We start from the raw sequence: 21730 nt of genomic DNA, 5'->3' as shown, positions 1-21730 counted from the left end.
AATGCTTGTAATTTGAGGCTTACCTTCATTTAACATACTGAAGTGCCAGTAGTAACATCTTAGAAACAAGTTGTCAGTCACTTTTAATTTGTAGTGTGTAGTTGATTTCTTGTGAACGCATACATTACATCTATAAAAAATATCATATTACTGCATGATTAATTCAGTTAAAAATTAACATGCTGTTAATTTTCAGGGGCTGGGGAACTACTTGGTAGTAATCAAGTTGCCTTATGTCTCTTAGGAAATAGCTACTGAAATAAAAATAAATCTCTGCTGTACTAGTGTAGATGATCTAGCTGTAGCAAAAATACATGTTTATTGAGAATAAACCATGTTACATCTTTTTATTGTCATTTTACATCCATTAGGATCGAATTGTGTCCATGCCTCTGGACAAGGACCATGAAGTAGCAGTTCAAGCCATGAAACTCTTGATGCTTATGTCACAGTAAATAATTTCTTTTTTAATTTACTGTATTGTTTTAATGGCAACAAGATCCAGGTACAATCCTGATGAATCTTCCTGTAATCAGTTACTTGTTGGGAAACAGTTGCTTCTGGCAGGATGTGAGTTACAGGTAAAGCTGCTCAAGACATGGCATTTTCTTTCTGCTGGAAATGCCAATGTTAAGAAAACCCTTGTGCTGAGATTCAATCTGAAAACTACATTTTTATATCCTTACATTTCCCTGTGAAAGGAAATTCCACCTTTTTAAATTTTGGCTTTTCTCAAAAAGAGCATTTGACTGCCTTGGGGGAAGTTCCCACTGAAGATGGGGTCCCCACCCCATCTTCTGTCCCAGGATTGCCAGGCCTTGACCAGGAGCTTGGAGAACTCTGCCATCTTCCCTGTCTCTGCAGCTGATGTAGGAAGCCTTGATCTTTGGGGCTGTTGCTACAATTTGGACTTTCGGATTCTTGGCTCCAGGGCAGAGAATCTGGTAGCCTTTGAGCCCATAGCAGACTGACTGACAAGAAATGAGCAAGTGTTTGACACTTTGGTTTTGCTGAGGTGGAAAACCAATGGAAGAGTTGTTTTCTTTGGAAATTTACTTGCTGGCCATAGATTTGGTAGGATAATGGCAAGCTTGAAGTGTGGGGAAGAATTAGACTTAGCATTACAGAAGTATATAAATATTACTGTGATGCATCCTTGAACAGCATGTTTATTTTAGAAATGTCTTTATTTGCAAAATATGTGTAGAATAAATTTTCTGTCCCTCTTCTTCAAAGCGAAATGGGAATAAAATCTTCACTGCATTCCATTGGTAATACAGTTGAGATGTTAGGACTCAGTGTCTCTTCTGTCTGAGAGTGTAAGTTGAATTTTGGTGATACAGATGCTTATTTCCATGTACAGCATGACACGTTGTCCAATAGCCTTGTGGGATTTGCTTCTCTATTTAAACCAGAAGTATTGGTCATTGCTAGAGGAGCATGTAGACTTTAGTGGTCCAACTAATACGGTGTTGTAGATATTTACATTAAATTCCAAGTATGTTTGTATATTGAAGTGCTGCTTTCTAGTCTCCTATCTCACTTCACATTCCACTGGTTTGAATGGCATTTTTCCAGGCCTCCTTCAATAGGCACATCAGAACAGCATATGATGCTGTGAACACTGCACCCTCTTCGGAAGGTAGTGCCATTGTTTGGGTCTCACTAGTAGTAGCCAGGGTTATATTGTTCCTGTGTTCACAATGTCCATTTCTACATCCCTTGGTTCCCCATGGTGCCTAGCTGTTGGAACAAAGCACAATGCCATGTCCCTGGATAACGTGTCCCTGTGCTAGGAGGAGCAGCTCGCCATTGTTGAAGTACAAAGATTCCATACACCCGTTATGGCTGCACTTGTTCCGTATCTGAATTAACAAGAGCTATATTGGCACTGCAGCTGTTTATCATCTCTGGCTTTATTATAAGGGATCATGTTCTCATTAATGCAAGCTGCAGCTATAAAAGTTTGATCAATGTTTCTTTTTCCCTGAAGCAATTTTTTTCAGAATTTTGCTTAAATATGGTTTCCACTGTGAAGAAATGCCTTCCAAAGTTTTCTGAATGGTATTTTCCATCATAAAATGTAATTTTCATAAGTAAAATTAATACTTTATAAAATTGTTTTTAATTAGGCTGTGTAGAGGCCTAGCAAATACATTTTCTTTCTTTTTGCTCATCTGTTGCATAGCCATCCTGCTTTTTTCCGCTGTCCCCCCCAGCTGCTCTTAGCCCTGCTGATTTGGCTTAACTATTGGAGTTGTGAAAGTGTGAGTTGGGGACTCAATAAGCAAATTCAACAACAGCTCTTCTCTTTGATAAGAGTAGTGCTGACCAGTCTATAACTCTGTGTGAAGAGAATGCAGACAATATAGACAGTCGCATGTACATGTTTCTTAATAAAAGCCTGCATCAAGATCCTTTTCTAGCAGGGGAAAAGCTGATGCCTTAGTACCTACAATAGTAGCAGAAAGGACTTGCTGCTGGCACTGCAGAAGCAAAGACCTGCAGGGATGTTGTGTCTCAAATAGGTGTGTCTCATAGCTCAGAAGCAGTGTCTGAATATTGAGCAGTGATGCTACTTGATATGTGCGGTAAAGCATGAAATGGAGTTGGGGACAGCAACTCCCCTGCCTTAAAGGGGACAATAGAATAATAAATGACAGCTTGTATAAATGGCATGGCTACTAGTATGCACTGGTGTAATAAAATTTTTTGCCACTTTTGTCATGCTGTCTTGGCTTCTCTTTGAATGACTAATTTTTGTCATCTGCAAATTTGGCAACTGAATTCAAGCGCCCCAACTTGCATTTTTAGTGAGATGTGAAAGACCTTTCAGGTCAAGTTTCTATTTTTAAAGCTACTGGCAAGAATCTCTATCTGAATTCCCTATATTTGATCTGAAATCATTAATTATTTAAAAAAAATAATATAATCTTAACTGGTGAGGTACTGCCCTTCAGAACATATCTCTAATCTTGGAATAAATATTTTGTTGTGTCATGATGTGAGTCATCAAGAAGCAAGGCCAGGAGTAGGTTTTTTTCTTCCAATAGTTTTTCTTGGGAAAAATATATTATGTAAGTAACTTTCTTTTACTGACTTCCAGAGCTGTCTTTTGGGTGAGTATAGCAGCTAATTGACCGTTTTTGTGATGTTTTACAGTGGCAGCAGAGCTGTGCTCCATGTATGTTAGTAACAGGTTTGAGCATCTCTTAACCGTGACTGCATTCCAGTCCTGTGGAATATCCACTGACTTTACATTCTCTCTCGATAGCTAGAGAGACAGTGAAAACACTGATCTTTTCAATTCACTTATATGTATTACATTATTAAAAAAAAATCCCAGTGTTGATTCAGAATTCTCTTGCTATGCATAGACTTAGTTTTTTTCAAATCCGTATTTGTATTTTGTTCTTGTGTATCTCTGTGAGCTGAGATTTTTTTTCCTTCTTGTTTGTTGCATGTTGTCTCAATTGAATGCCAGTCTTTGGGCTAGTAGTTTTCTATTTTTGCACAGCATGATGCGATCCTGAAACTGAAATGAGCCTATGAGGCTTAGCATAATAGAAATTATTAATGGTACTGAATTATGCATAATTGTTAGCATCAATGTTGCAAAGCATCTGACAGGGAATAGAACTAGGAAGGAAATAAAGAGGGAGAAAACATGAGTGACAATGAGAGACCAAGGTATCTTACTGAAAACATTGCCTTTTAGGAGGCAAATTAGTTTACCGTGCCTACTGCTAGACAATTCTGTTAATTTTTGTGTGCTTAACTACCTAAAAGAGTAGAGGGATTGTGGAAAAGAGCAGCAAAAGTAATTGGGTAACTGCAGTAGATGCATGGGGCAAAGTTACAAGTGGTGTGGGTAAGGGCACAAATCTACAATTAGCTTGAACATGTAAATAGCACAGGGGAAAATGACTGTGATTTACATTACTTAAATGTAACTGGAAATTACACTGAGTTTTAAACACAAACCATATCAGTCTGCCACAGCATAATCACAGTGTATGTGCTAATCCTGTTGTAGGTGCATGGGAAAGGACTATTGTTACATTGTAGTGGCAACCATGTCGTCATTTTGCTGATCGCCAAAGTGTGTCTTCAAATACCTGCAAATGAGAGCTGGGGAGCTGTAATCTGGAGATTACAGAACAGATTAGTAGGACATGATTTTTGTACTTAAAATTTTTATTGCAGACATTAGAATACTTTCAACATATGTTTTTTTGGTTGATAGTGCTCAGTGTACAAATACTGCTTGTACAATGCATCTACAGATTTGGATGTTTAACTTGACTTAATTTTAAATGCAAAGTGAACAGATTCTTTTTTGACTGAGATGCTATACCTTGGATTGTCAATCACTATAATGTGTACCTGATCTTACCGTGCACAGCCACTAAAAACAAAGACTAGCATAATACTCTGTAAAGTGCATCAGGTGTGTTTTTATTTTACTCTTGTGATTTTGATGGATATCCTTGGTATGAGTAGGAGCACAGACCAAGTCAAGCAACTCCAGCAGTCATACCTCTTGCTTGCAACAAAATGAAACAAAAAGCAAGATATGAAATCTTTCAACTGGTGCCATATGCAGAACAAAATGGGTCTGTGATCTCCCTCTAGAGTGTCCCAGTTTCTTCTTTGTGACATGTTCACACTGAAGTGCAGAGAAAATGGTATGTCATGAGATTGGTATGTGGAAGACCATGCCTGTTTATTTTTAGGCACCTAAACACTTGCAGGCACTTCTGGCTTAACCTTTATCTGTTGCTTGGCATTCTGAGGGCTGTGAATTTGCAGCAGTGTTATTGCTGTATTTGAATTATTCTTTGTGTGGTTGATGATTGGCTTATATATGTAAGAAAGAAAGGCACCCGTTTTCTGTGGTAGTGTTAGTGCTGGTTGTAGCAGGTGTAGTCAAGTGCTGCTGCTTGCAGAGGTAGGTAAAATGCCTGAGCACTCATTTCAGTGGGAGTTACGAATATAAACCTCATTGTGGCTCAGAGAGTAGTAGTTGAACAGTAATAGTAGTGGTAGTACACACAGGTATTCCCTCCCACTCAAGAAAGAAAAAAACCTGAAAGATCAGGTGCTCAAGTGGTGTCAGGAGTGTCTGTCAGCTTGTGCTGCAAAGAAAATAGATTCTTCTCCCTTCCTTTGCTTCTCTGCTGTTTGGGGGTGCTTCATTTGCAGCTGGAGCTGTTGCATCTGACCTTGTATGTCTTGAGGAGGCAGGAAATAACACTGCACTAGATTAATGTAGCTGGCAAATTCCCAGGCTCCTAGAAGACAGTTAAAACCAGGGAGGTTGGGATTTTGGAAATCACAGAATTGCTGAAGTTAGAAGAGTTGTCTGGTCCAACCCCTACTCAAGAAGGGCCACATAGAGCACGTTGCCCAGGACTGCACCCAAATGGCTTTTGAGTATCTCCAGCAGTGGAGACTCCACAACCTCCCTGAGCAGCCTGTGCCAGTCCTCTCTCACCCTCACAGGAAAAACATGTTTCCCGATGTTCAGGAGGAGCCTCCTGTGTTTCAGTTTGTGCCTGTTGCTTCTGGTCCCGGGCACCACTGATCAGAGCCTGTCTCTGTCTTCTTACTCCCTCCACCAGCTTTGCTAAAACCCCCCTGAACCTTCTTTCTTCCAGGCTGAACAATCCCAGCTCCCTTGACCTTTCCTCAAAGGAGAGATGCTCCAGTCCCAGGAGAGATGATCCCCAGATCATCTTTGTGACCGTTTCTCGGTCTCTCCCCAGTATGTCTCTTGTCCTGGGGAGCCCAGCCCTGGACCCAGCACTCCAGGTGTGGCTTCACCAGTGCTGTGTAGAGAGGAAGGATCGACTCCTCAAACCTGCTGGTAACGCTTAATGCAGACTGAGATACCATTCACCTTCTTTTCAGCATTGGTGGCTCATGTTCAACTTGGTGTCCACCAGGATCCCCAGTTTTTTTCCTAAGGGTAGAAAATACCTATGGAAAGGCAGTTTCATTAGTACTGGAAAGGAAGAGTCCTTAATTTCTATCCAGAGAGACAGATGTTGCTGAGCCCTTCAAGCTATCTGAACAGTTTAGTCAAGGAGCTGTTTTAAAATAGAAACATTTAGGTAATGTATTCATAATTTCTATAAATATGCTAAAGAGAGAAAACCTGAAATACAAAGAAGAAAAAATTTAAATATAAAAAAATGTGTATGCTTGACCGGCGTGTTCATGCAGGAAATTCCATTTAAGCATAAGGAAAAAAGTTTTTCACTGTGGGAGTGATCCAGTGCTGGAACATATTGCCAGAGATGTTGTAGAGTCTTTGACTTCATAGATTGGACACAACCTTCATCAACCTGCTGTAGCTGATCCTCTTGTGAGCAGGGGGTTGGATCAGATGATCTGCAGAGGTGCTGACCATCTTCAGCGCTCTGTGATTCTGTAGTGGTTCAATCTAGATCACTGTATGTTTGTGTAGAAATTTCTTATATTCCAAGCTGTCCACTTGGTTTTGAAAAAAACAATGTTTTGGAAAAAAAATATATATATAGAGAAAATGACAAAGACATCTTCATGGAAACCAGTGCTTTAAAAGAACTGAATAATAGATAAACATTAAAAAGAATGAAAGAAACCTTGTCAGACTGCTAGTTTATTTGTGTAAATTCCCCATAGTCTTTTAATAGTTGTTATATCATGTCTTTTTATTCCTGTAAGTGCTCTTTACTGTCATTCTTTGTTCTACTCTCAATTGTCAAACTTGTAGAAGTTTAATAAATTTGATCATTTATGGCTTTACAGGACACACCACTGCTTATTCATATGCTCTAGTGCACCATTTTACTTCTTTCATTTTTTTACTGTTTAACATCAATAAACACATTTTTACTCTACTTTCCCAGTTCTGTAGATGGTTGAATGAATGACATAAATATTTTCCTTTATGCTGATTTCTTAATGTGTATTATCAGACAACTTCCTGTATGGCCTATTACTGCAAATGTATGCTCAAGGTAATTGCATGTTTAAACAGTCTGCCAAAACCTACCTTAAGTATGTAAGGCAGCTTTTATTTTACATTATCCTGTGAGACCGAGTCATCACTTTTGGAGACATACCATTAGCACTCTCATTTAAAGACCTTTTTAATGGATGCTCCAGTGATACTCTCACCTAATGTGAGCTCACTTCTTTTTCAGTCAGGTTGGAGGATATTTTGGGGCTTTCTGACTTGTGAGGATGCTAAAGGATGTGATGGGCTGGAGACAAATGGGCAAGCATAAGAAGGACTGCTGATTTTTTTTAGACCTCACTCTTAGCAAGAGAATAGCATGACTCCTGAGTTGTAGAGAGGGTATTGGACCACATCTGTAGATGGTTTTAAAATGTTACTCCTCAAGGATTGAATGCAGTGATAAATAAAAAACCTTTCCTCTCACCTGGGTGTAGTAAGTGTAAGGATCTCATATGTTGCTATTTCATTCTCTGAAGTAGCCTAGTCCAGTGACATTGTTGTGGCAGCAAGAAGCAGGTTTTGGAAACTAATGCTTGCTTTGGACTTCCCTGCTCTGGTATCTCTTCTTTGGGTTATTCAACCTTGATGCTTCAGTTTCTCTTTGTAAAAGTTTGATATGGATACCATTTCTACCTCAGAGAGAGAGTGTTCTAGGTTTACTGGTTGGCATATGGTATTCTCAAGATGTGTAGCTGAATGAAAAAAGCCATGACTTTGAATGTGCTTGTGCAGAGAGGTCCCAGCCATAGGTGTGCCATCAAGAATGTGTTTCGATTTCTTTTTACTTGGGACTCTGTACAAGTCTAGTGTAATAGAATATGGGTTTTAAAATACTGGAATAAATAACTTAAAAATAATTTGTACTACAAAATGAAGGTTTCTTATTGTTTATTATCTTCTATGGTGAACATCTAAGCATGAAGTAGAGGCATGATTTTCCTGTTTTATTACTCTTGCCCTTTTTACCGTGATCACTAATCAACTGTAATTATACTTTAAATTAATGTTCATGTCTATGCAGTGGGCCTGATTTACCATGGCTTGCACAGACTGTTTCTCTACACAGTGAGTAAAAGAACACTGCCAATTTTGTTTGAGAGCATTTTTAGAAATGCCCTACAAAAATTTACACATAGCTGTGTAAACAAGTAGCACGGTTATGGAGAATCAAGTCTAGTGAAAGCTGGACATAGCATTCATACTGTTCTTTGCAGATAAACCTGGTCTTTAACTTCCGTTGTTATTTTTTGCCTAGGAACTGTGAGGATGTATTATCAGCTGAGGACTGTGAAATGTTGCACCAGTTTGTTTATACCACACACCGTCCGCTTGCAGTAGCAGCTGGGGAATTCCTTTATAAAAGGTATCCCTGCCTACTTCTTGCATATTCTCATTTGTTTTGGAATGAAGGTGGGTTTATTTAAGGGGGACATTAAGCATTATTTTTTCTGCTGAAAGTGTGTTTCTTCTGGTGAATCAGAAGAGAAGTGCTGTCTGGAGGTAATTGCATCTTTTCCTGCACAGCCTGAAAACAATAGGCATGAGAAAAGTTGGAAGACTAACACAGAGGGTATGAAACTACTGACTGATCCACAAGTGCCATGCTATGTTGAGAACAGGCTCTCTTTCATTCTACTTTCTTGTCCTATAGCTTTGCTTCTTACAAGCTAATCTGTCACCTGGTATCTGCTGGATTTTCATAGTTTGGTGATTAATCACAAAAACGGCCTCCTCTTCTCCCTTTGGAAGTTGCCTTATACATTGTAAAGGCTTTAAATAATGGGAGATGCAGCAGATTAGAAAGCCCTCCCAGTTTCCTGTCAGGTTCAACAGGGTTTATCTTCCCCAGGAGTAACTCTTAAAAATGGGCTTCTTATAACAATGGTTGCATGAAGTTGAATGGAGTTGTCATGCTAAAAAGGGAAGAGACAAATATTCTTTCTCTACTGAGAAAGAAATAATCTTGACTTACAAAAAGGAATGAAAATAAAAATATTTAGGCAAGGATTTTGTGGGGGAAGATTCAGAAGTAATGATTGTGTTTCCACACACACAGAATCTCCTCCTAGTTGTCTTTTTCTGTCTAACTGAAATGTTGGCATTCTGGAATTTGTGGAGCCAAGTCCAACAGAAAGACAAATGAAGAGAAGCTTCTGTTTTGATGAGTCTGCTATCACATCTGCTAGACTTAGTGTTTTGTGTTGGTCCTAATATGCACTCATAAATTAGATGTTTTTCCTCTCAGAACTCTGCTGCTTTTTGCTATCAAAGTGATTGCCCTGATAACTTTACTTTTTCTACCCAGCTTGCCAGTGCACTGTGGACACCTTGATGCTGTAAATCTCATCCTTGTTCTTGTTTGCCTAGTGCTTCTCTCCAGCACTTCTACCAGTATAGAATGTTCATTCTCGTGTGAAAGACATGTTAGTGACACCCTCCTTTCCCCAGTCATACTGATAAGTTTTAGTATAAATGCTTATGCTTTCCAGCCCTGCTGCCCCTTCTTCTTGGTTTTCACAAAATCTCCTCTATGTCTGCACGTTTTAACTTAGGTTACTTAGCTGACCTAAATTATACTAGCAGAAGCACTTCCTGAATGCACAAGCTGACATTTTTGCTGACATTTAGTAGTGTAGTCCAGCTCTTAAATCCAAGCTGTTTGGGCAGTATATTAGTCTGCGGGGATGGCCTTCCTGTATTTATCTTGGGATTAGTACTCTTTGTGGGCAGTAGTCACAGTCATTCTGGATAAGGGGGGAAATGGAAATGTCATACTGTGCTTCATACTTCAGACAGAAGAGGAAGAGCAGCTTTTCCACTGTATTTGTGACGTTAATTTCCTCGTACAATTACAAGATACTGTGCTTTCCTTAAGAAGCTGCAGTTCCAAGATGTACTGTGATGTGAACAGTGGCTGTGTCGTAATATCTCTGTTGTGTTAAGGTTTAAATTTGGCCTAGAGCAAGCCCCTTTTCAAGCATGAGCAAATGCTGGCCTCCTTCTGTGGTCAGTTCTGTGGAATCTGCATCCATTACCCAGAAAGCTGGGAGGGTACCTGTGAAACTGTCAGAAATAGTCTCTGCATCCACAGGGACAGCATATCTCTCATAATGCAGCACAATCTAATCTTTTTTCCTTTCATCTGCTGAAAAAGTCGAATGACATTTGGGGTAAATAAGTAGACACTTAAGAGAAATACAGTCCTTGTGATCTTGACAGAATTACTGTTTCATTGGTAAATGAGGAGAATGTGGCAGAACTGGAGTGACTTCCTTTTCTGTTGGCAGGCTGCTTAGTCATGAGGGAGATAAAGAAGTTCAGCCCAAAGGAGGAGGAAAGTTTGGGGCGAGTACTGACCAGTTGAAAAGATTAATACACTTTTTCCTGGAGAGTGAGGTGAGGAGAATAGCCCCTCTAGTAAGCCTCTTAAATCCAGTGCTGCATGTTAAATCAATTATTTTCTTTCTTTTGAAAGCAATTTCTGTTGGTGAGCTCTGAAATGTTTGGTGTTTGAAATGTTTTTACTCTCTAGGTTAAGTTTTTAATGAATCCATTTCTGTTCTGTTGTATTAAAACTAATTTGCAAGTGTGCTAATGCAGAGAATCAGTGCTGAGGCAGTTTCTGGAAGTAAGCTGAAAGTCTAATGCCACCAAGTGAGGTTTTTTTGGAATGTGTCCATGTCTTTCTGCCGGCAGGTGTGGGTTGCTGTACCATGACTCCATTCTGACCCAAACCTGTAGTTTTATTGAGAGTTTTATCAGCTGAAGTGCTGATAAACAGTTCATGCTTAGCTTTTGCAGTGGTGCAGACCTCTCTCTGGCCAAAGTGTCTCAGACACAGCAGTTTTGAATCTTTCTGCAAAGAACTGGATAGGAGACTTGTTTTTAGTCCTGTGACTGGATTTTTTGCTGTTCCAGACAGCAATATAAAGCAATACAGAAGCTAGTTTCAGAGATTATTTAAATTAAATTTAAATTAAAATTTGTATTAAAAAGAAAATAAAGTAATTTTTGCCTGTTTTTCATCCTTTTTTACCCCACTTTCCTGCTTTGTATCAGATTGAAGACATGGTGTTTAAATGTTGATTGGCCTCGAACTAAATATGTTGGACTACTGCATGTGAATATATGTGTGAATGGCAGAGCTTTATCATTGGACAAAGGGAGAGGAACTTACAAAGCTGTATTTCTTTTAGTGATGTGCTTGCTTCTATAAGCTTGTGTTTTTAATCCCTAGCTACACAAACATGTTGCATACCTAATAGACAGCTTGTGGGATTGGGCAGGCAAATTCCTGAAAGATTGGGAGTGCATGACCACTCTTCTACTAAAAAATGCTGAAGAAGATGGAGAAGGTGGGTAAGCAAAGAACTTAGTTTTGTCTGAATGAGTCTCCCCTTAGTATTTTTTGAACCTTGCCTTAGCTAGTTTAGGATAATTTTATATTGCAATACCATTTGGTCCCAAATTGTGGTCCCCAAGTGTCACAAAACAGATGCAACTCAATGCACTGCTAATGTAATATTTATATCAACATACATGTTTTATTCAGTATTCTGTATTTCTGTAATGTTAGTTCAGAAACTTTGCAAGAATACTTGTATAATTAAGCCGTAATGCTTATGTAGTGTTCACTTTCTTTGTTTCTCAAAAACTTAAAAATCTAAGAGTTTTAATAGGTCGAAATGTAGTTATTGTCAGGCTTTTATTCCTGCCTCAAAAGAAAATGAGTAATGTATTGAGTTCAATGACATCTAACACGAGAGGATTTTTTGTGGTAGAATTATTTTGAAGTGAACTGAAATAAATCTTTGAAGTCCCTTCCAACCCAAACCATTATATGATTCTATGAATAGTTGCTGTAGTAGAGCTGGAGTTGGTTGTGTGATTAAAATCAATTTGTAGACTCAGTGAGTTAGAACTTGCTACTCAAAGAAGAAGGTTTATCCTAAATGAGACACTAGTCAGTAGGAGACCTCATTAAAACTGCCTGTGTTTTTGTGAGCCCAACTGCCCAAAGAAGTTTAGCCATTAAGGGATTAATGGTACTCAGTAAATGTAGAAAATAACTTTCTTCAAACGAAGTCAAACACTCTCCAGCTGTTTATGTAGCAACACTGCTTCTCCCTTTCTTTACTGTCCTTCCACAGTTGCTCAGGTAAATGAGTAGGCTTTACATCAGTTGTTGCTGCATTTTCACTTTTCTTTTGTGTGATGCTGAGGGTGGTTTTCTTCCAGCACTGAGCGATGCCCAGGAAAGTGCTCTCATCGAAATCATCCTCGCAACAGTCAGAGAAGCAGCTGAAGGTCATCCTCCAGTGGGCAGAGGTGCAGCCAAAAAAGTCAGTGCATATTAGTCTTATTTATTGTCCTGTCATCACATTATCTTTGCCTTATGTACTTTGCCAGAATAGCTTGTTCCTAGTTTGCAGGTGTATCTTAGGAAATAAAATAGCTTTTTTTCTGAAATGTTGCAGTGTCTTTTCACCACTAGGTCTTATTAGAAGTGGATGTTGAAGGAGATGAGCATTAGAGAAGAGCCACTTGAAGCATGTTATTGACAAATGATGAGCATTTTATCCATGACATATAGCTGTTCAGCAAATTGCATCTAATTTAAGGTTAACAAAAAAAAAGCATCTGCTTTTCTTCATTGAAAAGTATCTCTATCTTAGCTTGATATGCTTGAGACAATGCAATGGGAGTTAAGCTTGGATTACATGTAAAATTCCACTCATCTCAGAGATTTTATAATTGAAACCAAATGCTTTATCTGCAGATTTTGTCAGTGAAAGAGAAGAAAATACAATTGGAAGATTGTACCAAAATTACTGAACACTTTATTATGGTGCTTCCTCAGCTCTTGGCAAAGGTAACTAACAGCTGCTCTGTGAGTGCATGTTAAATATTTCATTAAAATTCCTGCAATGTACTCATATCCTGTTTTTCCTCTGCAGTATTCAACAGATGCACAAAAAGTGGCAAATCTTCTGCAGATTCCTCAGTATTATGATTTAGATGTTTACAGTACGGGACATCTAGAGAAGGTGAATAGAAATTGGGGTAATTGGTTCATGTGGAATGTACTAAGTTTTTGTGACAGTGTAGGGAGTTTAATGGGATTTGGAACAAGTGGGAAATTGTTGAAATACAATGAAACGGTCTCATACCTTAAGGAAAGTGGTCTTATTCAGGCTTTACTTTTTGATTTGGAGCTGCAAAGAAAAGCCTTAGTGCTTGTCAGTTCTGATATGCTGTGTCTGGCTTTGGTGGGTAACGATTTGTGGTTTTGTCTGGTAGACCCAGCCCTGGATTTTTTCATTCCTGGCTGGAGGGAGGGTGGGTTATACCATGTGTCTAAGTTGGTGTCTCCCAGGAGTTTACTACAGAAAAGGTTTCATTCTCCGTGAAGGCTGACTCCCAGCTGCTGGGGAATGACAGTAACTGAAAGATAAGAATGGAGATAGTATATCTGCTGATGGGAAAGGGATGGTCAGAAATGGATAGATGAAATCCTCGAAATAGCTTAATGTATTCTTAAGCAGGGATGTTTACAGGGAGCTAGTGTTAGACACACACTCTGAGGTTAATTCCAGCCCAAAACTTGAACTGGAAGAGAGCGAGTCAGCAGAATGGCACAAGTTACCGCTCCCAATAAGAGCGAAGACCCAGTCGCTGATGTGGTCCAAAACATTCTCCATTCTCCATTGCTGAGAGAAACAGCTTCCATTGTTTGGAGACACACCTATCCTTTGGGAAGGCGTCTTACATTCCCTGTGTAGTGCTAAACATGTATTGCTAAAGTAGAACTTAAAGCAGTTGCTTCATTCTTTAGGAAGATCCAGAGACATAATAATGAAAAAGCTACAAACACAGAAAAAAAAAGTTGTGTCCTCTAATCCTACCCCTCTCCTCCTCAGACTGGTTTTTGTTTCATCTTGTTTATATGACCTATAAGGATATATGGGCCTAGTAAAATGATTTAAAGCATAAGAGGATTTTTGTACAATTTACCTATAATACCCCTTTTATCACCTGCAGCATTTGGATGCTTTGCTGAGAGAGATTAAAGACATTGTGGCCAAACACTCCGACATGTCTGTCCTCGAGGCTTCCTCCAGGACTTATTATATCCTCTGCAGTGAAGAAATTGCCATCTATAGCCAGGTGGATTGCGCTCGAACTCAAATGATAGATGAGTTAATGGATCAGCTTAACCAGCTACTAGATTGCTTCTGGCAAAAGGTGAGTGTGACTCATTGAGGGGTAAGCAGACTGTTTCCCTAGGAAAAAAAAAGAAGACAAAATTAAGGGGCATATGGAACTATTCTTTGCCTCCTGTTTCATCTTGAAGGAGGCAGAACTCTAAAAGATGGGTTTGCACCTCTGAGAAGAATGGTTCTTCACATTTTAATGAAATAGATGTATTTTGGCAGTATATTTGGCAGGAACAGAGTGGGGAAAATAATAAACGAGGTAGTCCACACCACCAAGTGGGCATTGTATGTCTTCTGGGAGGGTTTTATTGGAAGCTGATGTTGTAAAATGTGTCAAGCCAAAAGGTCCCCTAACCTCAGATTAGAATTATTTTGTTGATCTGTGTCAGTGTGGGAGAATGTGTACTTCTGAGGAGCAAAGTCCTACACCAGATATTCTGGACCTAAGCTCTGTAGTTGCTTTGTAGTTACTCCAGTACTGGGCCAAAGATACTATGTGTGAGATCAGCTAGTAAGTGCTGTTGATTTGTAGGTGATGAGGCTCTTCCCAAAAAGGTGCAGTTCTGTAGTTCTCCATATTTGACTGTGCACAGGATGCCCTTTGTGCTGTCACTTTGGATGTAGGGAAAAAAAATAGCAAACAGCAGTCTGTAATGCAGATTGTATAGCTTTGAGGGTCTTTGAAATAATGACTTTCCCCTTGAAAGAGGACTGCAGTCTCCCTCAGAGCTTTTCATTAGGTCTAAAAAGCAGAAACAGCTGGTGGGGATATGAATAGCTTGCTGGCTGAGCTGAACAACAGAAGCCTGCAGCTGATCTGATCAACTGTGCCGTCAGGAACAGGTGTCATGCCATGGTATGAGAGTTAACACTGGCAGGTTTATATTGGACACAGGGATATTGCAAAATGTGTCAAGCCAAAAAATCCCCTAACCTCAGATTGGATTAATTTTATTGGTCTTAAATAGAGATCTATGTCAATGTGGGAGAATGTGTACTTATGAGAAACAAGATAAGTGCAAGACCAGGGATTCTTCGACTCCTCCGTAGTGTGATCTATATCTAAATAAAGAGATTTTCCTCCTGGAACTCCTCCCTTCTAATTCCTGGTTGTATATTTCGTCCCCCAGAATCACATAGTATACTTGTGGAAACTACAGCAATTGCATCTATGGGAAAGTATTTAATATATTTTTAGCTGTCTTTGAATGTGATCTGGCAGCTGGAAGCAAGGAAGGTCAGCACCATGTGAGCACTTAGCTTTCCAGAGATCCTTAACAACTGTGTGAAGGACCATGTTAGACTAATTGCTACATTTTACTCTGTGTTAGCAATATTGCAGTCTAGGGAGGCTGCCACTGGTTTGTTAATGACAGGGATTATACAAAATTTCTCTGCAGTTGTATTGTTTTCTTTTTACTGTAGAGTAAGACATGAGTTAAGACGTGGTTAAAAGTGAAGGTACTGGGGAGGGCTGGAGGAGAGTGATCCAGTCTTGTGGGTTGGTTGGGAAGAGAACACAGTAGTTGCTTTGGCCCACACTGGCTAATTCCTTTCTCTTTCCCAAACTTCCGTGATTTAGGAAGGAGGATTTTGTACGGATGCAGGAGAAATATCCCGGATACATTCTACTTTGAGAAGAATAGCAGCTTTTCATAAGTGAGATGTTTATTTACACAATTTATGTTCCCATATACTTAAAGTGTCAACCTTATGCATGGAAAGTGAGACTTGTTTGTTGGGTTTAATGGGGTTTTCACAAGAGAATGAAAGTGATACCTATGAGAGGTGCTGCAAGGTTTAGTTTCTTCTTAATGGAACTGTATGCTTGGATATGGAATTACTTTTGGACTCACTACTGAGCATCAGCCCTAATGTGGCTGAGAAGTGTATGCTACAGAATTGAGATGTCAGAGTGGACACAGAGATACCCTCTGTGGTGCCTCTGTCCTAGCTGGATGTTTTTCCACAGCCTTACTGACAACACTGGTGGTCAGTCTGAAGAGGGTATAGTGAATGCAATCATTCTTTGCAGTGGATGTAGTCTGCTTTTACTTTAGTTTATCTGATCTTCTTTTGTTAAAAGATGATTTCTCAAAACCTTGATTCTCCAGAGATTGGCAAATTGTCATGCAAGACAGTACAGAGGTTAGGGGAATTGGGCCTTCTTCTCAATGTACTTTTACCTGTCAAGTGTTACAGTGGGGATTATTGCAACACATGCCCAACAGTCAAGTGCACTGGGGCTACTTTGGTTTTGCAAAGAGAAGTCTAATGTTGAGTTAAGAATTCTCAAGACTATTAGAAACAGTCATATGGAGTGAGCTGAGGAAATTGTTCCTTAGACCTTTTTGTGCACTTACAGAGTATGTGTAAAGTATAGCAAAGGATGCAGAACTCAAGCTTCTTTTTCCTCTCCTCATAACACTGCAGTTTTGTGGTAGGAATGCAGACTGTAAAGCTGTGGTCTAAAGGTTGCATTGTTAGATGATGAAAACTTACTTTTTCCCCCTTATAATTAATATTTAGTTGTTTAATGTTATTGCTGTACGTCATATGAAGGCAAAAATAGGATACATTTAACCTGTTTGATCAGGTGAGTTTTAATTTCTTGCTTAGTGTATCATTATTACTTCTTTTTCACCTGCAGTGCCCATGATCTCACCAAGTGGAATCTGTATGACAAGACTTTAAGGTTCCTGGTGTTTGAAACGGAACATGGCAGTTTGCCTGTTCTGGTGAGTAGTTAATATTTAACATTGAAAGATGTTTTTCTTGATGAAAGCACAAAGAAATGTGAAGTATTAAGTAATCTTATATATCAATGTCCTATGAGACAGGAAGATACTGTGTCCATTTCTCAATCTGGGAAACTGAGGCTGTCTTTGGTATAACGTTACTGGAATCTGTAAATTTATGCCTTTATATTAATTAATTTTGGAGATTTTTCAGAACTGTGGTAATCATCTGACATCTGGATTGATCCTTTGTCATGTTCAGTATTTCCAGTGACTGCACAGTCTCACTTTCAGTACATATGAAATTGTTGGGACTGTGAGGAACCCCTTTTAGATTGCATGTAGCCAGAAACTGGAATACTTTGGACCTATTGCTTACATGTTGACTCTTGTTGCAGTGATTTATAATTACCAGTTGTCTCAACTGCAGCCTTTTGGTTATCTGGTTGCCTCAACTCAAACATTGTTTGTGCCAAGATGGAGTTGTGTATTCTAGGATTGCAAGGTGAAATACTTTAGCAATTATGAATGTTAACCAGTCCCTGTTTGCAGGAGAGAACTTGGGAGGTTTTTTGGGAACGGGTGAAATTTAGTTGAGTAGAGAGAGCCTGCAGCTGGTGGGTAGAGGTGGATTCCTTTAGATGGAGCATTGGAGCACCAAGGTTTGGCTTCTGCTCTGAACTGGCTTCTGGAGGAGTCTGCCTTTCATCAAAGGCTGCAAAGGAATCCCGAGGAGCTAAGCTAAAGTGAGCCTCTGGGAACACACTTTTTGGTATGTGGGTTGCTTTCCCTTGATCTCATCAAGATGTCAGAGAAGTTCTGCAGAAGCAGCACCTTAGTAGGTAAGTATCTCAGGGGGCAATGCTTGCTTGTATGTAAACCTATTGAATTTATTTTAAAGATCTAAATACAACTGGGAAATGTTCATGCAAGCAGCATGCAGAATGTCAGGCTTGAATGCTTTGCTTAGTCCTAAACTTCTTGCTGCTGAACCTTTCATGTAAATAAAGGACATGTGTTTTTATTTGCAGATTATCCTGCCAGCTCTCCAGTGCACATATTTTTCTCTCCTGTGGCAACTAGCTGCCGTTTCGGAAAATTCTCCCAAGGTTGGCCATTGATGTAATTTTGAAACCTGGAGTTGTGCTTACAGAAGTTGATTTTCCTGTTCTGAGATTTTTTGAAAAAACAAGCTTATAAGAAGATAGTTTGTCGGTTTTCTTGAGGAAACAAAATTGAATTGAGGCATTTTCTCTCTCTCGTCTCCTCTTTTTTTGTTTTTTCTTTTAAAGTGTGTGTGCTTTTCCAGTCTGCGGGAACAATGGTTCACCGCTATTTTTACTGCAGAACATGTGCATCAAATTCCGGGGGCTTGATGGAGATAAGGAACTTGTCTCACTGCCAAAGAGTTTGTTGTTTTCTTGTTTTAAGCTACAAAGAATATTCAATGAAAACTCCAGGACATTCTGTAGCTTTGTTTCTTTTTTTATTTTCTTGATTTACCTACATATTTCTGTCAGAAAGGTCAAGGAAAGTGGAAAATTTTCTTAATGGTTGACTATTTCCTTTTGTAATTTATAAAGTACCAAGCTCTAGCAGGTGTTTCAGAAGAAAGTCTAGTTCAAGACACCAGAGGGGAAAACTCTTTTATGTTTTGTTTCACGTGTGAATGTGAACTTGTGCGGCTCCTCTTCATGGTGATTTCTGACTCCACTGAGTGCTGCTGTTTCTGTCATTCTGTCCCCTTCCCTGGTGCTCCTGTGCATACAGGACAGGGTGCTGACACGGCCATTTGTGTGAGAAATGCTAGCTGGGAGGTTACCCATTTGGCCACTGATTCACTGTCTATTCCCGTCCCATTCCATTCCTGCGTGGATGTCCACATCTCTCACTGCTCTAATGTGTTCTGCCTTGCACTCCAGACACGGTTAGCTCGACTGGTAATGGGGCAGCACATTTTTTAATTTGGCCTTTCATATGGGAGCAGATTTTGATTGGAAGTAGATGTGACGGCCCACTCTGCAGGGCCAAATCTGGATGTTGGCAGATAGAGAAGTTCCAAGAGCAAAAAAAAAATATTTCCTGGACAGCAGCTCTGTTATTTCCCTCTTGTTCTTCCCTGGCAGTGTTAAAGCAATGTATTGCCCCTCACCTGGTTCTCCTCAGCATGTCCTGGGATGGATCCCCTTCCTTATAAATGCAGAGTTGCATAGCATGAAATCCGGCTCTTGTAAGGGCATTCCTCTTACACTGACTGCTCAGAGCTCAGTGCACTGCGGCTGGGACCTGGTGGGGGATCAGAAAGTCTTTTGTGTGGTTGTGAGCAAACCAAATAGTCTCCCATGCTGGATTCATCTTAACAAAGAGTGGTGTCTTAAGTTTATGAGTGCCAAAGTTAAACTCCCTTCCCTCTGTAGTCAGTAGGGGAAGAAGGGAGAAAACCAACTCCAGAAGGCAATGCACATTGAACATTAGGTGGGATGGAGCAGAGGTTTTTATGACTCTACTTCCATTGTTATCACTGCTTCATACAGATAAGATTAAGTGAATAGGAGAATACGTGCCGCCCTCCCTACAGATGGAGAAACAAAGAGTTTGTGACTTGCTGAATTCCACTGGTCTCAGCAACTGTGACAGATGCAGTTGTTCATAGCTAGTAAGCTGTTCTGTGAAATGCCAGCTTCTTTCATCATGTCATCAGCTGTGCTATCTTAAATGAATAATATGAGTGGAAGAAAGATGCTACTGTTGTTTGTTCTGTAATTCTCTGTTGAATCATAGTCTCTAACATATTGGTCCGTTCATTTTTCCTAAATGCATTTTTAGGAGACTCTTTTTCCACTAAGAAGGGAGCTGAGACGTTTCAGCCAGATTTGTACATGCTTCCTCCAGCATAAGGAAAAAGATGTAAGAGAAAAGGTTCGTGTTTCTCTATCACTTAACAAGCGTTTGTGCTCAGACCTCCTTTTAAATGCTTGCCTTTTTTTTCATACTGGTGTTTCCTTCTATTAAATTTTTGCTATGTTTTTGTCTCTTAGCAAAGAAATAACACATAAAAACCCCAGTGTTCAACTATTTATTTAAAATAAAAATTAAAGTTATGTTAGTTAAAATGCTACAAGTTAGTGCTTCAGTCAAGCATAGATTTCTGTCTGCATGAGTCCATCTGCAGAATCAAAGCCTGAATCTGAATGAAAATCATTGCGTTTTCTGATTAGACCTATCAGTGTACTGGTTGCTATCATTGCTTCAATAATGTCTTGCTGTGAATATTACTTAAAAAAATGGAGAAATTGTCCAGTGGTTCATGTTAAAAGAGGGATATTTCAACGTAATAGAGCTCTTCTTCTTGCCCACGGAACTTTGAAAATCTTTAGGTGGTATTCATACATGATACTTGTGTACACTGCATCCTAATGTACAAGTTTTTTAAGGATTTAGCTGGGGCATTTCACCACAGCTGAGGCAAAGAGAAATCTTTAGTTTGCAAGGAAGAAGTGGGATGGAAACTTGATTGTGGTTGATGGAAATACAGGGTGGACTTGGCAGGAAAAGTAACATGGTCTCTAAATCCTTCTTTGGCTTTGTTTGCTTGATACAGGCCTTCATGATACTCTGTGACTGGTTGCTGATTTTGAGTCACCTGGATTCAAATAATAATCAAGAAGCAGTTGGACTTCTAGGTTATCTTCCTAACACACCATTTCAGGAAAAACTGCTTTCATTTATCCAGGAACATGTTTTCATGGATGAAGAAGATGAAAAAAAAGGTTAGGCATCTTCATCACTGGAGAAACAATCTACCATTTTTGCTATCATTTGTCATCTGCAGTGAATGTATCAGGAAAAAGGGCTGGTCTTGCTTTTGTTGTTGTTGTTTTGTGAGCTGCTTTGGTTTTTTTCTGGTTGGGCTCTTTTACAAACAAAAGTCTGTAATTCTTTGATCTGTACTGACTAACCACAGAATACAAATGCCAATTTACTTGTAGGATGAAAAGGGCTGAACTAAAGCAGGGCTGAGTGAGTGAAAGTGTTTGGTAGACTGACTTTCATGGTCCAGATGATGGTGTTAGAGGAAGGCCTTGCAGTATTGCAGTGTGGCTCTGTCAGTGCATGGACCCTTCTAAGCCATCAGAGTAAAGGACCAGTGGATTTTGATTTTGGGGCTGTGGGGCAGGTTTCACAGAATTATAGACTGGTTTGGGTTGGAAAGGACCTTAATGATCATCTAATTCCAAAACCCCCTGCCATGGAGAGGGACACCTCCCACTAGACCAGGTTGCTCAAACCCCCATCTAGCCTGGCCTTGAACATGGAATGGGGCATCCACAGCTTATCTGGGCCACATGTTTCAGTACCTCACCACCACCACAGTCAAGGATTTCTTCCTTATATCTAAGAAATAAATCTTTCCTCTGTCAGTTTAAAGCCTTTCCCCACTATATCACTACATGCTGCTGTAAAAAGTCCCTCTCCACCTCTCTTGTTTGCCCTTTTTTGGTACTGGAAGGTGCTACAGGGTCTCCCCAGAACCTGCCCTTCTCCAGGTGGAAGAACCTCAACTCTCTCAACCTGTTTTCATAGGCAAGGTGCTCCAGCCCTCTGAGCATCTTCATGACCCTCCTCTGGACTTGCTCCAGCAGGTCTACGTCCTTCTTATGCTGAGGACCCCAGAGCTGGGCACAGCACTCCAGCTGGGGTCTCACCAGAGCAGAGTAGGAGGGCAGAATCACCAACCTTGCCCTGCTGGCTGCACTGATTTTGAT

The 21730-nt window shown here is 39.8% G+C and overlaps 1 protein-coding gene across 1 annotated transcript in view; it reads left to right on the top strand.

Moving 5' to 3' along the window:
- LOC309571620 (cohesin subunit SA-2-like) overlaps nucleotides 1–21730 on the top strand; it is a 60679-nt gene that overhangs the window by 27902 nt on the left and 11047 nt on the right. Inside the window, exons 13-25 of the mRNA XM_082279288.1 lie at nucleotides 372–451; nucleotides 8265–8372; nucleotides 10297–10405; nucleotides 11247–11364; nucleotides 12248–12351; nucleotides 12789–12881; nucleotides 12967–13056; nucleotides 14051–14254; nucleotides 15809–15885; nucleotides 16877–16964; nucleotides 17996–18073; nucleotides 19791–19883; nucleotides 20566–20734. Of these exons, the coding sequence (XP_082135414.1) occupies nucleotides 372–451; nucleotides 8265–8372; nucleotides 10297–10405; nucleotides 11247–11364; nucleotides 12248–12351; nucleotides 12789–12881; nucleotides 12967–13056; nucleotides 14051–14254; nucleotides 15809–15885; nucleotides 16877–16964; nucleotides 17996–18073; nucleotides 19791–19883; nucleotides 20566–20734 (1411 nt within the window). The remainder of the gene's footprint in view (nucleotides 1–371; nucleotides 452–8264; nucleotides 8373–10296; nucleotides 10406–11246; nucleotides 11365–12247; nucleotides 12352–12788; nucleotides 12882–12966; nucleotides 13057–14050; nucleotides 14255–15808; nucleotides 15886–16876; nucleotides 16965–17995; nucleotides 18074–19790; nucleotides 19884–20565; nucleotides 20735–21730) is intronic.

This window comes from Coloeus monedula, assembly GCF_965178545.1.
Source record: "Coloeus monedula genome assembly, chromosome: 3".
NCBI classification, from domain to species: Eukaryota; Metazoa; Chordata; class Aves; order Passeriformes; family Corvidae; genus Coloeus; species Coloeus monedula.
The sequence above is the reverse complement of the archived record's forward strand: the minus strand, read 5'-3'. Positions and strand labels throughout refer to the sequence as shown.